At 38.2% G+C, this 15800-nt stretch overlaps 2 protein-coding genes across 2 annotated transcripts in view; one reads left to right on the top strand and one right to left on the bottom strand.

Annotated features, from left to right (window-relative positions):
• The window catches only part of LOC135082395 (uncharacterized), a 211957-nt gene that overhangs the window by 155034 nt on the left and 41123 nt on the right, over window positions 1-15800 (bottom strand). The window lies entirely within an intron of this gene.
• On the top strand, window positions 8341-11912 carry LOC135082407 (cytochrome P450 6B7-like). Its single transcript, XM_063977202.1, has 2 exons — window positions 8341-9752; window positions 11469-11912. Exons 1-2 carry the CDS (start codon window positions 8372-8374, stop codon window positions 11660-11662), a joined length of 1575 nt encoding a protein of 524 aa, XP_063833272.1. The 5' UTR covers window positions 8341-8371; the 3' UTR covers window positions 11663-11912.

The raw sequence follows: 15800 nt of genomic DNA, 5'->3' as shown, positions 1-15800 counted from the left end.
ACAATGACCAAAAGTGGTCCAAATGTCCACCACTAATGAGACCTATATCGGCTTATAGTCCATTAAATAGAGATTAACTTTCAGTATGGGACGAAAAAAAAATAAGCTGTCAGTAAAAAGTTATGACTGTATGAATAATTGTAGTAGTATACGCGCTAATCTCAGGAACTAATGGGCCGATTTGAAAAATTCTTTTTGTTATGGATAGCCCATTTATCAAGGATGGTTTTAGGTTATATAATATCACCCTACAACCAATAGGGGCGGAGCAGTAAAGACAAATGTTGTAAAAATGGGAAATATTATTCAAACTATTTTCACGCGTACAAAGTCGTAGGCACAGCTAGTTTATATTATGTATAATATAATTCATCTACAACCTCGCGCCACAATTGGAAATAAGACTATGTTTACCCCTTTCGCATTATTCAAAGTATTCCAATATTGTTGTCTTTCTTCTAAGCTTATTTTTTTTCTTTTAGCGAGAACCTAACACGGCACACTAAGCGACATGACATAACATGCATAGATTAGTCCAAAATGTGCGATGGATAGAATGATATCAAGAACATTTTTCGGATGAAAAGGTAAAAAAACATGACTTTTCATACAGTCATAACTTTTTACTGACAGCATATTTTTGATTGCGGTTTGGTTATAATGAATCAGTATTTAGTAGACTATTTTACTACATATGTCTCGTTAGTGGTGGACATTTGGACCACACTCCATACATTTTTGGTCATTGTCCTTTCAGCTCAATCGGTTGAGGAGAACTGGTCTTAAATTCAGTTGGAAGATTTGTCCCATACTAACTAACAAGCGAAGTGCTTGTAAAAATGGTACGGATATCTTTTTTGTGACTAGTTTTCTTAGAGTATTATACCATTTTGGAATCTTGAATAGTTGCGTCAACTTTATAAAAAACTTGCCGCAGTAGTGTTACATACTTTTTTTTACAAAACGACGAGTCAAAGTGGAGTGAAAGTAAAAATCGTTGAAAATTTTAAGGAAATAACATATTTTGATTAACTTTTGTATAAAAACTGCAAGGATTCTGGGGCTTTTAAGAGTTGGGGTGGACAGCAACACTACTTAAGTTGCCGATACAAACAAAAAAATAGAAATATTTTAAAAATAGTGGTCGTGGTAATGTAACATATCATAAGGGGTGTCAATTTTCGACGAATTTCATAATTTATTGTGTAACTTAAAAAATAATTAAGTTAGATTTTTTTTTCTTATTTTTCCTAAAGTAGTCATGACTATGGCCAGCCTGCGGCGCCGGCTTATCCTTGAATTTTGGGACACGTTGTATATAGATTAACGGATATTTATTTATTCAGTATTCGTCATTAGTGAATAGCCCAGAAAAAGAAATTAGTTTTTTGAAATGCCTTAATAATTGTTTTTTTTTTGTAACTTTTTGGACTTTAAATAAAAGCTTTAATTATAACCCTTTTTATTGATGTTTACCTCAAAGATTAATGTATTTCAGTTTATTAAAGGAAATTGTCGTAGTTTTTTAATATCCGGTATCCGGCCGGATAGTGAGTTACTATCCGGTATCTGGCCGGATAGTAAATTTAGGCCGGATATCCGGCCTACCGGATAGTTACCGGATATCCGTTTCATCTCTAATTTTTACGCATTTGGGTTTTTTGTTTATTCAATAATTATTTTATTTTAATCTTTTGAGTTAAATAACGTACATTTTTGTAAACTACTTAAAAAACCCTTTATTTTGATACCCCACTCGATAGATTTCGGGAAATAATTTTTTTTAAGACATTATGGCGCCTAAAATCCGCCATTTTGATTTTTTCCAATTTTAATAAAGGCAGTCTCACTCTCACAATTAAGACGAATCTAACGACATCTCTCACGTTAAAATCGGTCAAGCCGTTTCTGTAGGCCGTGTCAAAGAAATATACATGTCATACCCACATATCCACATACGTACACTCGAAAAACATAACCCTCCTTCTGGTGCAGTCGGGTAATGGCGTTCAACCGTGCTTCATACTTAACCCTATATAAATAAGCTATTATATACCTACTGGCTTATTTATTTTATTGATTGTGTAATCATCACAAATAACAAATATAAAGTAGGTATTCAATGATACCTACATAATAATGGATATGTTTCCGCAGTCAATAGATACCAGTTATATTAGTAATTTATTTTAATTTCCGTGTTAAAATATTTAAACATGTTTTCTGGTTTTCTATGGGCAATGTCAAATGTCAAGAGGCTAAGTAAACATTATAGATAACTAGCTTTCCGCCCGCGGCTTCGCCCGCGTGGAAATTCGTTTGTAAAATTTTCCTGAATTTTCTTTGCTATAAACCTAACGGAGCCCGAGACCTTTCCAACGAATGCAAAACCGTGGAAATCGGTTCGTGCGTTCTGGAGTTATAGCGTCAGGAAGGAAAACCCGACTTATTTTTATATAGTAGACTAGGGTTAGGGGTCCCGTACGTACCTAGTGGCGAAGGTCGATTTATCTAAGTACCTACGTTTTAGCGAAAAACATTTCATGATACGCTGGAGCGAAAGGCTACTGGAGCGAAACACTCGCGGTCGACAAAGTAATTTTGATGACCTTGAAGAGCTTCATTTTGATTTATATGAAATGTTTGTTATATTACATTTTTAATGATAAAAAAATAAAGACATATTTTGACTCGGTTACTACGTACGAAATAACATGTATTTTCTCAAGCCATTATAAACACTGTGGCATAGGTAATAAGGCGTTGTTAAAGGTACTATTTTGCCACAAAAATCGTATTTGCTGTTGCTGTACGTAAATATTTGATTATACGTATACAGGTCTCATTAACATTCGCGAGAGGTTCATTTTATGGAGAGGTTCAGCTAAAAGTAACTTATATTTACCTGTCAAAATTATGTTTTTGTATGATTATATGCCTTGCAGGTTTTGGCCATACATAAATGATTGCGTCGCGTACCGGACCACCACGCCAAAGGTCGCGGACTCGATACCCGAAAATACAGGTGCTTTTGAAGATAAATATTATGATTTTCTACGCAACCCGTTTTCTTTATTAACGATAACGATTGAGCAAATCGATTTTAAAATAACAACGTCTACATCACTCGACCATGTATGTCAATTTGGGCATATTATTATCGGAATCGCACGTTTTGACGAGCTACTTGCTGTGTCTATTCTATCCATATCTGTGATTTCCACAATAATGGCCGGTTGGTGGCGGCCTCAGATCATGATCTGATTGTTTTTGATTGAATGTTCTAATTTTAAGTAGGGTAATTGCGCCGGTTTTCCGTCCAGCTCCTGTTTTCGTCCATTTGACCGACTTGCCACAAACAAATACGGAAAATTAGAATACAAACCTAACTTTCCGTGCAAGTTTGGACTTGTTACAATCTTTAATATCTAAGTAACAGTTCTGCCTGCATGAAAATGTAATTTGACAAGTAATAACTCCAAAAAAATCTACGGAAGTTGCTGCTGCACACAGGTGAATGGAAAACGTCGTCAAGTTAGAAAAAAAACGTGCCGGTAGGGAACTTTCATGGTATGTTTAATTACTGTTTTAGCTACTTTACGTAATGTTTTTGGCACGTATGTCTAATTATTAGCATAATAAACACTATTTTAAGGGTTTATTAAAGATTTTGTATAGAAATCTTAGATAATTAAGTGGACTAATACTAGCATAACAATTTTGCAAGATTTTGGTTTTCGTCCACGTGGACGGAAACCCTGACACCTAGTTAATATTTTTAATAATCATTTTACGTCAATGGACCTACAAAATACAATGTTTTTTCTTCCAATATGATCTTTATTGCTATTACGTTAAACATTTTAGTTTACGTCCACTTTTTAACACTGATAAACCCATAAAAACCGTTAAAAAGATGTGGACGAAAACAGAAAACAGCTTTAAACGTTGTTGTGTTTTCGTCCATGACGTCATGAGCAAGCACTGGGGTGGACGAAAACCAAAATAAGCTATTCCTGTAGATTAGTTTTCGTCCATTTGTCCTTCGACCCATTGAAATATTTTCCTAAATTTAGGTAAGAAACTTATTTAAATCTTTTTGATACCATTTGAAAGCTAACAAAATTACCTTTCAAATGATATACCACAATCCATAGTTACTGTATTGTAGAATTGGTTTTAAGTTAATAAATCAACTGCACCCTTTTTTCTACACAGTGGTCGAAAACTAGCGTACACTAGGGCGAAAACTGATTTTTTTGGACGAAAACTAGTGAAATCGCCTCTTTTGCATAAAATATTTTTTATAAAAAAACTCGTGGTATTTACTTATCGTCATATAATATTAACGTAAAGTAGACTATATAAGGACTAAAATGACATATGACACATATGAGTAAGGGTATTTTAAGATATTCATTTCGCATCACAAAGTTGGCAACTCCGATAATTGGACGAAAACTAGCGCACTTACCCTACATAATGGATGCAATAAAATATTGAGTATTGAGTATTGTTTGATTTATTTCTACTTAATACATCTTGAATATTGCACCAGATTTAAATTTAAATTAACAGAAAAAGTTTTGTCGCGTTTCCCGCCAAAAAGACATTTGACATTTTGTTTTGTTTTGATGACTTCGTGCGGTTTGCGCATTTATCCAACGTCAAGTACAAGATAAGTGCTACTTCAAGTAGGTTGTTTGTAATACTTAAGTACACCCGTATTCACAAACGATGCTTGCATATTATGTGAAGCAGCAAATCGAACGCACAGCGTTGAATAGAGCTCTGTGATTGGTCCGTGTGTGACCCTGTTCGTCTACGGGCACTGTGAGACCTCATAGTAATGTTTGTGAATACGGGCGTAAAAATTATACTTAGTGTTATTACCTAACTTAAGTACATATTTTTTTACAGACTGTGTGGTGTTACACAATTAATTCGAAATTTTAAGACTTAATTCGAGTGTTATCTATACTTATAATACCTACATCTGTAGAGAGGTCAATTCTGTACATGAAATGTATTTTCAAAATAACTATCAGGGGGTGATTAGTGATCGATACTGATGCCAAAAATGCAATCAGTAATATTTTTGTCTGTCTGTCTGTCTGTCTGTATGTTCCTTATAGAAACAAAAACTACTCGACGGATTTTAACAAAACTTAGTACAATTATACTTCATACTCCTGGGCAGGTTATAGTATACTTAGGAATTCCCACGGGAACGGGAATTAGCGGGAAAATCCTTTTGTATGAAAAAGCCAAACCGCTTAAGTTAGACGCTTGAAATTTGGCATGTAGGTACCTTAGTAAACTTAAAACTTAGTTACAATAAGGAATTCCCGAAATATCTACGGGAACGGGAATTAGAGGGAAAATCCTTTTGTATGAAAAATCTAAACCGCTTAAGTTAGACGCTTGAAATTTAGCATGCAGGTATCTTAGTAAACTTAAAGCTTAGTTGCAACAGGATATTGCAAAATTCCCAAGGGAACGGGAGTTAGCGGGAAAAAACATTGTATGAAAAAATCTAAGCCGCGTAAGATAGACGCTTGAAATTTGGCATGCAGGTACCTTAGTAAACTTAAAGCTTAGTTACAACAGGATATTGCAAAATCCTCACGGGAACGGGAGTTAGCGGGAAAAAACATTTGTATGAAAAAAATCTAAACCGCGTAAGTTAGACGCTTGAAATTTGGCATGCAGGTACCTTAGTAAACTTAAAGCTTAGTTACAACAGGATATTGCAAAATTCAGACGGGAACGGGAATTAGCGGGAAAATCTTTTTGTATGACTGACTTCCTGACATATCAACGCACAGCCTAAGCGGCTAAACGAAGGCACTTGAAATTTGGAAGGGACGTAGCTTTGGTACCGTAGAGAAACTAAGAAAGGAATTCCCGAAGTTCCCACGGCAACGGAAATTACTGGGAAAATCCTTTTGTATGAACAATCTAAACTGCTTCAGTTAGGCCTCAGCCTCGAACTTAGCGGGCAGCGGCGCGGGAGCGGCGGCGGGGCGGCAGCGGCAGGATCTTATGCGTAAAATCAAATAGACCGGTTCTCGAAAACAGCGGCGCGGCAGCGGCGCCGGAGCGGGCAACGAGCGGGCAGCGGCGAGGGAGCGGGCAACGAGCGGGCAGCGCACTCCTTCTTTTGCCCACAATAAATCGAGCGTAAGGAATAAATTTGAATCGAAATAAAATTGTCGCCGTTGTTCAGACATTTCGTTCGCGAATAAAAACAAATATCTCGACAACACAACCCCGAACACAACACTTCGCCGCTAAAGCGCCGCGCGAGCTGCCCGCTGGTTTCGAGAACGGGTCTGCGTTGCCCGCCCCGCTCCCGCGCCGCCGCCGCCGCCGCCCCGCTGCCCGCTAAGTTCGAGGCTGAGGCCTTAGACGCTTGAAATTTTGGCATGCAGGTTACCTTAGTAAACTTAAAGCTTAGTTACAACAGGATATTGCAAAATTCCCACGGGAACGGGAGTTAGCGGGAAAATACATTTGTATGAAAAATCTTAACCGCGTAAGATAAGTAGATGAAAGGGGTAAAACGGAATCCACGCGTACGAAGTCGCGGGCGGCCCGCTAGTCAAAAATAATGTTCTCAATTGATAACAAGGATCAAATTGAACAGTCCTTTGATCCACTTTTACGCAAAGGTCATAAGTGCATCATTCGTATTGTTAACTGTTTCAAAGAATTCTGAAAATTGAGCACAATTCAATGCTGTTGTTATTAAAATTAAATGAAATAAAAACTAACTCTTAAGACTTCTTGGCGGGAATGTGAAGCGTCATGATAGCGGTTGTGTTTTATTTTCTAAAATTCGTGTTTGGACGACTATTAATGTGTATTAATAGTGGATTATTAACCATTAGGTGTTCGTGAACGTGCATGAGTGTGGGCAAATGAAACAAAACAGTGCAACGTGATTCTTTGGATTCTCTCAAGTAGTCCTTAGTCTCATTAAAGCACCACAACTTTACTGAGACTCAAAGGGTGCGGGAAGGGATATCATCTGTTATTCTATCATCCTTCATTAATCATTCAATTAACCCAAGTCCCATCCCACTGGTCCCATTTTGTAACTCGTCTCACTTGAAACTTGAAAATGCCACAAATCAAGTCGGCCTCGACGTGTAGGTATTGCCAACATCAAAAAAAATAAGACGAAGAAGAACTTTTTTTACAAACTCTGTGCTGTGAAATAATTATTTCGAAATTCAAGACTTAATTCGAGTTTTATCTAAAATACTGTTAATTGATAACAAAGATCAAATAATAATTGCACAGTCCTTTGATCCACTTTTACGCAAAGGTCATAAGTGCATCATGTGTGTTGTTAACCATTGAGTTCTGAAATTGAGCACAATACTTAATGCTGTTGAATAAATAAATAAAATAAAAACTCACGGAAGTAAACCGTACAAAACTTGAAACAGCACTATTTCACGAAATGACAACTTCCAGGCACCTAATGCGAGTAGGTATTCACAAAAATATTACTATGAGGTCTCACAGTGCGCGTGGACGCACAGGGTGACACATGAACCAATCACAGAGCTCTATTCAACGCAGTGCGTTCGATTTGCTGCCTAACATAAGCAAGCATCGTTTGTGAATACCGGGCGTAAGTGACGGCAGCTTTTTCAAACAAAAATGTACTGTAGGATTTAACCCCCGCCCGCCCGACGCAAAAAGAGAGGGGTGTTTTAAGTTTAAAGTGTCTGTCTGTGATATCGTAGCTAATAAACGAATGAACCGATCTTCATTTAGTTTTGTAGTTACCTACTTACTATATCGATTTCCATAAACTACTTATTTATCTCTGGTGAGGGTCGCAGGAGGTGCCTGGATGCGAGCGGCGCAGGACCGGTCTTTGTGGAAATCCTTGGGGGAGGCCTTTGTCCAGCAGTGGACGTGTTTCGGCTGAAACGAACGAACTTATTTTTATGAAAAAATAATGAATTCACCGGTTTTTTGCACATTAAACCGGCACATGGAACTTGGTAGACGTGATTTGAATGACAGCTGTCACATGCACCATACTACAGCACAGCGTAAGATAATGTAAATTTATTTTAACTTTTTTTAAATTTAGGTACATTTTACTCTGTGTAGCACAAAATGCCGGAACTAAATGAGCCACTCTTATTTTTACCCTGCGTTTATTTTTAGAATATACATACAATACATACCTAAACTATAGTTAAATCTTTAGACGTTGTTTAATTTAATAACATAGCTGCCAAAGCTGCCAACCCTAGCTAGCAGACGCCTCCTATAAAAGACAAATGCATTTATCTTAAACGAGTAGTTAAGTAGTCGGTCAACAGTCGAACAGTGATTTAACGCAATGATTTTTTTAATCTTATTATTCGTTTTATGTGTATGCCTGACATTAATATACTCGTCTCTAAAAAGTAAACAAGATTACTGGAAAAAGAAGAAAGTGCCTTCATGTCCCAACCCTAAGCCGATCTTCGGGAATTATTCAGACTACATTCTATTGAAGAAATTTGTAGGAGAAGCCTCACAGGAAATATGTCGGGCTTTCCCCAACGAGCCTTACATCGGAACGTTCTACGGCTCGGACCCAGCTCTCCTGGTGCAAGACCCTGACATCTTGAAGCTGGTTATGACCAAAGACTTCTATTACTTCAACAGCCGGGAGGTGTCCAAGTACACGCACAATGAAGTCTCCACGCAGAACCTATTCTTCACTTACGGGGACAGGTGGAAAGTGATGCGCCAGAACATGACGCCCATCTTTACGACTGCAAAAATGAAGAGCATGTTCTATTTAGTGGAAAATTGTTGTTACACACTAGAGAATTTACTGGATTATGAGAAGAGCGTTTCCGATGTCATAGAAGTGAGGACTCTAACCGCTAGATACACCATGGAGTCTATAGGCTCCTGTGCTTTTGGAATCGACATGAATTCCATGGAGAAGGGCTTTGATCGTAATCCCTTCATCCTTATGGGTAGCAAAATCATGGATTCCTCCACTTATAGAGGCTTGAAATGGATAGCCCGAGCCATGTGGCCATCAGTGTTCTACGGATTAGGATTCAAAACTTTCTCCACAGATATCGACAAGTTTTTTGAATCCATACTGATAAACATCTTCAAAGGCAGAGGGTACAAGCCGACTACTCGAAACGATTTTATTGACTGCGTTTTGAATTTGAAAAATAACAACTTCATCACTGGAGACAGCATGCGTAATGCGAAAACTGGTGGAAATGAGAAGGTAGTTTTGGAGGTAGACAACGATTTAATGGTGGGTCTGTGCGTGGTGATCTTCGCTGCTGGCTTCGAGACCTCGTCCACAACGATGGCGTTCACATTGTTCGAGCTGGCAAAGCACAAGGAGGCTCAGAGACGCGTTCAGGAGGAAATAGACGAGTATTTGAGGGCACGTGAGAATAAGTTGACCTACGATTGCGTGTCTACACTGACGTATACAGAAGCTTGCATTGATGAGGCGCTTCGTTTGTATCCTGTGTTGGCGCTCCTGACTAGAGAAGTGGTGGAGGATTACACGCTACCGTCAGGTCTGACCCTGGAGAAGGACAGTCGCGTGCACATACCGGTGTACCACCTTCAACGCGACCCTGCTAATTTCCCAGACCCCGAAGAATACAGGCCAGAGAGGTTCCTGCCCGAGAACAAGCAGAACATCAAGCCGTACACCTACATGCCTTTTGGAGAAGGTCCTAGAATTTGTATAGGTATGTTTTAGTCTTACTATTTTTGCATTTTGTCGTTTCAATCTACAGCCGTCCACTTCTGAACAGCCTCTCCCCCAAGGATTCCCACAACCACCGTTCCAGCGCTGCCCGCATCCAGGTGCTTCTCGCGACCTTCAACCAGATCGTCGGACCACCAAATAGGAGGCCTGCCTACATTACATTTTACGTTTACTTCAATGTTTACAATGTGTAATTAACAGTCTACAGACCTCTGCCGTCTGCTCTCAAATATTTTTTTAAAGGTAACCAGTGTTTTGTTACGTAATTATGTGAATGCCAATTTCACACTATCAATGTTAATTTCAAACTGTTGTTAAGTTTTTTAAAGTAAAGCCCTTTGATCCATAAATTGTTAATGAAGTAAATAAATATCCACAGTAGAGACAGCCCTGTGTCTGAAATTAGTTTGTTTAAAATTGAGAACACACTTGTTTTCACATTTTTTTATGCATTTTTACCGATAATAATATTTTTATCGCGCATTAAGGTCACAAGTTAATCCAGGAATGAAAATAAACATATAACTTACCTAAGATAATGCAAAACTATGAATCATATAAAATAATGAATTATACAATGATGCTCTACCTCTGTGCTTTGGCTTGACACTACTTTTTGGGACACCCTGTATAAGAAAGAAAGAAACAATCAAAAGCCATTGCAGTTTAACATTATAATAGAATTTTGATACGTCTGCAATTTTGCATCATTTTTATTACTCGTTACTGAAAAGTTATGATATCATATCTTGTAAATCTTAAGTTGAAAGCTCGTAGTACTAGTGGCTGAAAGAAAAAGCTCGTGCTCCTTGGGGGCACTCCTTGCCCAGCCCATCTTCGTCTGCCATTTTGATTATTTTTATTTATGCATAACAAGTTAAGTGAGATGCAGTCTAGGATGGTACATATCTGCCCTGTCAGTGCCTATTCACTCTCGCCTTGGAAAGGCCCGGGTTATAATGTTTAATTCGGTTATAAATTAATTAAAAATTAGTATTCGGGAAAGACAAATTATAAAACAAAGTCTGATTCCAGCAGAAGGCTGAGTTGCATCATCTTATTTTATCCGTGACTTTTGACGTTTGTTAAGTTAATGTAGATGGTGCAACCTATCATTAATGTTTCTTAAGCCTGCTGAAGACTGTTGACTAGTTGTATTTAAGTTTCTTTCGTTCGTTTAAGTTGGACATCCACTGCTGCACAAAGACGTCATTTAAGGATTTCCACAACGTCAGCTCCTGCGCTAACACATCCAGCTGCTATGCTAAATCGTCATCTAACTATTCACTAAAGACGTAATTTGTTTTTTAATCGCAACAAAAATTTTATGTGTAAGTCATCATCAGTCTGTTACAAACAAGCTTCTATTGCAACTGCATAAGATTACAAACATGACTTTCACTGGTTGGGTATTATTCGCGATCCTGGCTGCAGCACGGGAGTTGCAGCGGTGGGAATAGTCCCGTTTGAACTGAATTTAACAGTGTTTAGCTTGACACCGTAATATCTATGTACAGTCAGTCTCAAATACATAATTCGTATCACCCAACGTTACAGATTAGGGAACTGTGTATGTGCCCAAAGTAGCCAAAAAGTTCCCAGGTTTTTTAAAGTTGTGTTGCGAACTTTGTGGCTACTTTAGGTGTCACGAACTATTTGACGCGGTCGTCCGTACATGGCTTTTGTATTGTTTCAGGCATGAGGTTCGCAAAGATGCAGATGCTGGCTGGTCTGGTGACGATCCTGAAGAAGTACTCCGTGGAATTGGCAGATGACATGCCGGAGCAGGTGACGTACGAGCCTCGGTCCATCGTGACGTCACCCATCGGAGGGATCAAACTCAAGTTCACGGAAAGGGACGGATGGGAGCAAAGGGTTTTGCAAAAATAAAGGACATCGCTATTGTATAAGCCCAGGCGCAGACCGCCTACTTTTAGTTGGCCGATAGTTGGGCCCGATTCTAATTTGTATGAAGAATCGTCCAATACTAAATCGGTGTAATGTGCGCACTTCCATACATGTCCATACTGATTAACAGCCCGACCCAACTATCGGTTGCCAGAAATCGGTGGTCTGCGCCTAGGCTTAAGTTTACTTAATTTAATTTTTTGATTCTATTAAGTAAATGCTTTTGGTTTTCTATCTTTGTTTTTATTAGTTTAGCATTATGGTGTTTGATGCAGACAAGTATCCTTTTTGGGGGCGACATTTTGTCATCCATGTTTAGGGTAATACTCGTAAGTCAGAATTTATCCCCCTTATTAATAGAAGTTACACCCTAGTTGAACTCTGGCTTGTATTGACATTTAGTATGGAAATAAATGTCATTTTAATCCAAGGTTCATCCTAGCTGTAACTATTTATTAAAAAGGAGGTATATTTTATATTATAGGTAGGTATTAAATGAGGAGCTGATCGTAGATATCATTTATCGCAGTCAGCGAGGAATGAGAATAATGTAGTGTTTTTTTATAAATGGGAAAACTAAACCATTTTTCATAAAGACACAGACATCTGGTCAGGTGGGGATTCTTGGATGGCTTAAACATGGAGTGCACTACAGGTGCGGTTTTGTTCCCCAGTCGATGAAGCACCTGATGTCGTGCCCTGAACAGGCCCCTCTTTCCCACTGGGCACTTTGGGCACGTGCCCAGGGCCCCGCGACCGAGGGGGCCCCCGTCTGCTCGAAAGACCTTTTCTCCAAATGATAAGGGGCCACCCTTGATCCTTAAGTGCCCAGGGCTCCTAGTAGGTTAAAGACGGCCCTGCCTGAGTGCCCAAGCAACTGCCCTCAGGAGGATTTGATGAGTGCTGCTGACAACGCCACTCTTGTGGCGGAGTTTTGGGCTGACACTGTGTAGGTTTGTTGTCGACACGAAAAGAATATAAAGACACAAATAGTTATATCCAATCAGCAGGATCCAGTGTTCACGTATTGTTTTTTTTTATGTGACAGGAGGCACATGTTTTTGTGCCTAATAAGGTACAAAGGTACAACTTGATTATCTTTTAATCATAATATATTCGGGGTTTTTGGAAGTCTAGAAATTAATAAATCATGATGATAATATGCGTTAGAGATCGTACCTAATCGAAAATAGATTTTCCGATAGAGAATCACGATGATGTTTTTTGCAAACCTGCATGATGTTTCGAAGTTGTAGATAGGCGGGTTTGACCGAAGGATTGACTTCATCATCATGATGCTATACTTAAGTCTGGTGTAGATGGATACTTGGTACAAACATGCGTGATAAGTGCTTATTCGCACGTGTCTGGAGATTTTTTGCCAAGTCACACCAAGTTTGGTGAAGGTCTGGTCTGGTGAAGGTCGCGGGAAGCACCTGGACAGGGCAGGGCAGGACGGATCAGTGCGGTGATCTTTGGAAGACCTTTGTCAAGCAGTGGACAATTACCTAACCTTGGTATATTTTGAAATTAAACTATAATTATCATCATTATTTCAGTACAAGGACGTTCACTGCTGAACATAGACCTCCTCCAATGATTTCCACATCTCCCGGTTGGTAGCGGCCTACATCCAGTGCCTTCCTGCTACCTCCTTTAAGATTTTTTTAAATATAGACTACGGGACTATTCCCACCTCTCGTTCCCACCGCTGCAACGCCTGTGTAGCCGGGATCTACAGCTGGACCGTCAATAAAAACTCTGCCAAGATGGTCGTAGTCCCGGGGAAAAGGTAAACTGTCATTAGACCCGCATTGAAATTAATCAGAAGAACATAGGAGTTTGAAAATAAGGATCGACTTGATTCCAGTGCAAAGAGAATGACAGCTCGAACAAAGGTTAAATCTTTAACAAAAGATAATTATACAAAATGGACAGTAAGCATTATTATGCATGTCTACTTATTATCTTATCTTAAAAGATTAGCATCGGGGTCAAAGTTTCAAAAACATTTTCGTTATCTTCAGCTTAGGCCCGCAACCTGTATGTCAATTTGGACATATTAATATCGGAATCGCACGTTTTGACGAGCTACTTGCTGTGTCTATTTTATCCATATCTGTGATTTCCACATTGTGGAAGGCCGCCACATTGTGGAATCCACAATAATGGCCGGTTGGGGGCGGCCTCAGATCATGATCTGATTGTTTATGATTGAATGTTCTAATTTTAAGTACATAATGGATGCAATAAAATATTGAGTATTGAGTATTGTTTGATTTATTTCTAATTATTTCTACTTAATTCATTGTATTTTGAATATTGCACCAGATTTAAATTTAAATTAACAGAAAAAGTTTTGTCGCGTTTCCCGCCAAAAAGACAATTGACATTTTGTTTTGTTTTGATGACTTCGTGCGGTTTGCGCATTTATCCAACGTCAAGTAATATAAGTGCTACTTCAAGTAGGTTGTTTGTAATACTTAAGTACACCCGTACCTATTCACAAACGATGCTTGCATATTATGTGAAGCAGCAAATCGAACGCACAGCGTTGAATTAAATAGAGCTCTGTGATTGGTCCGTGTGTGACCCTGTGCGTCTACGTCTGTAAATAACAGCTCGCAATGTGTTTTATTTATCACCCATTTATATTTTTTAAAACTATTTTTCAAACATCTTATTTTCCTTTTAAATGACCCAAAACGTCATTCCCTAGGCATGTCTGTACTCCAAAAGTTTGTGTTTTGGAACCCATATTTATAGAAACATCAACTTGATCCTTTGTTTTAATTAACGAATAATCGATTTAAACGTATATTACACCAAATTCTATTAATATTTTGCGGATTCAATAAACAATAATTTGATTTTCTTTAGTTGAAAAAGAGTCCACAGCTTTTAGCGTCATTCCCTCGCCACGCACTGATTTTATAATTTTGCGATTTAATATGTATTTAAAGTGAATGACATTTAGTTGAGTTTAAAGTACGATACGAAGTTATCGTCAGACCATACTGGCTTTGCGGCAGCTGTTTTTTTAATTAGTGCAGACGTACCAGTTGTTGCGGAAACATGTGTTGATCCAGTCACTTCGTCAGTCCCTAGTTGAGTAGCTTTATTGATTACAATAGGTAATTGTATATAATTTAATAGTATTTACGTGTGCTTTTACGGCTATTTTCGGCACATCGTATTAAGCATCTTATAATATAAAGTTAATCTGCATTTGTTTTAAGTTTTACTCCAAATCGTCAGTCCCTAGACCATCGCTTTAGACGGCTCTAGGTACTAAGTTACTAGTTAGATAATGACGTTTTTTATATAGTGATAATAACAAAACAACTACATTAAGTATATTAACTTATCTATAAATGTTAAGGTTATAAGTTTTATACTTTATTAAAAGTCATATAGGAGTAATGTAGTATGAAGAAAAAAATGAAAATTATAATTTCTCCTAAAATAAAGCATAAAGTGACTGGCCCTTTTAGACATAACATAATAAATAAATGAACTATAATTTACACTAATAAAGTATTCAAAAGCATCTTAAAAAAGTTTAGGACAAAATGACGTCGAAAATATACAGATTTTCATGGAATGACCCAATTCGAGTTTTATCTTAAATAATGTTCTCAATTGATAACAAAGATCAAATAATAATTGCACAGTCCTTTGATCCACTTTTACGCAAAGGTCATAAGTGCATCATGTGTGTTGTTAACCATCGAGCACAATTCAATGCTGTTGAATAAATAAATAAAATAATAACTCACGGAAGTTTTTTTTTTTTTTTTATGCATAACAAGGCAGGTATTTGACCACAATCGCACCTGATGTTAAGTGGGATGCGGTCTAGGATGGTACATATCTGCCCTGTAAGTGCCTATTCACTCTCGCCTTGAAAAGGCCCGGATTATAGTTTTCGGGAAAGACAGCAGCAGGCAACGAATTCCAGTCCCTAGCTGTTCGCATTATAAAAGAGTCATCGAAACGCTTAGTGCGAGCTGGTGGAATGTCAACAATATAGGGATGGTACGCTAACCTGCGTCTGGTTCCCCGATGATGGAAGGGGGCTGGTGGAATTAATTCATGTAATTCTTTCGCACATTCTCCG

This window comes from Ostrinia nubilalis, chromosome 21 (genome assembly GCF_963855985.1).
Source record: "Ostrinia nubilalis chromosome 21, ilOstNubi1.1, whole genome shotgun sequence".
NCBI lineage: Eukaryota > Metazoa > Arthropoda > Insecta > Lepidoptera > Crambidae > Ostrinia > Ostrinia nubilalis.
The sequence above is the reverse complement of the archived record's forward strand: the minus strand, read 5'-3'. Positions and strand labels throughout refer to the sequence as shown.

What these genes read in the sequence shown, in the direction of transcription:
- LOC135082407 (XM_063977202.1), top strand. Translation starts at nt 8,372, where the DNA reads ATGATTTTTTTAATCTTATTATTCGTTTTATGTGTATGCCTGACATTA. An exon ending in AGGTCCTAGAATTTGTATAG is followed by an intron (nt 9,753 to 11,468) that starts GTATGTTTTAGT and finishes GTATTGTTTCAG; the next exon opens with GCATGAGGTTCGCAAAGATG.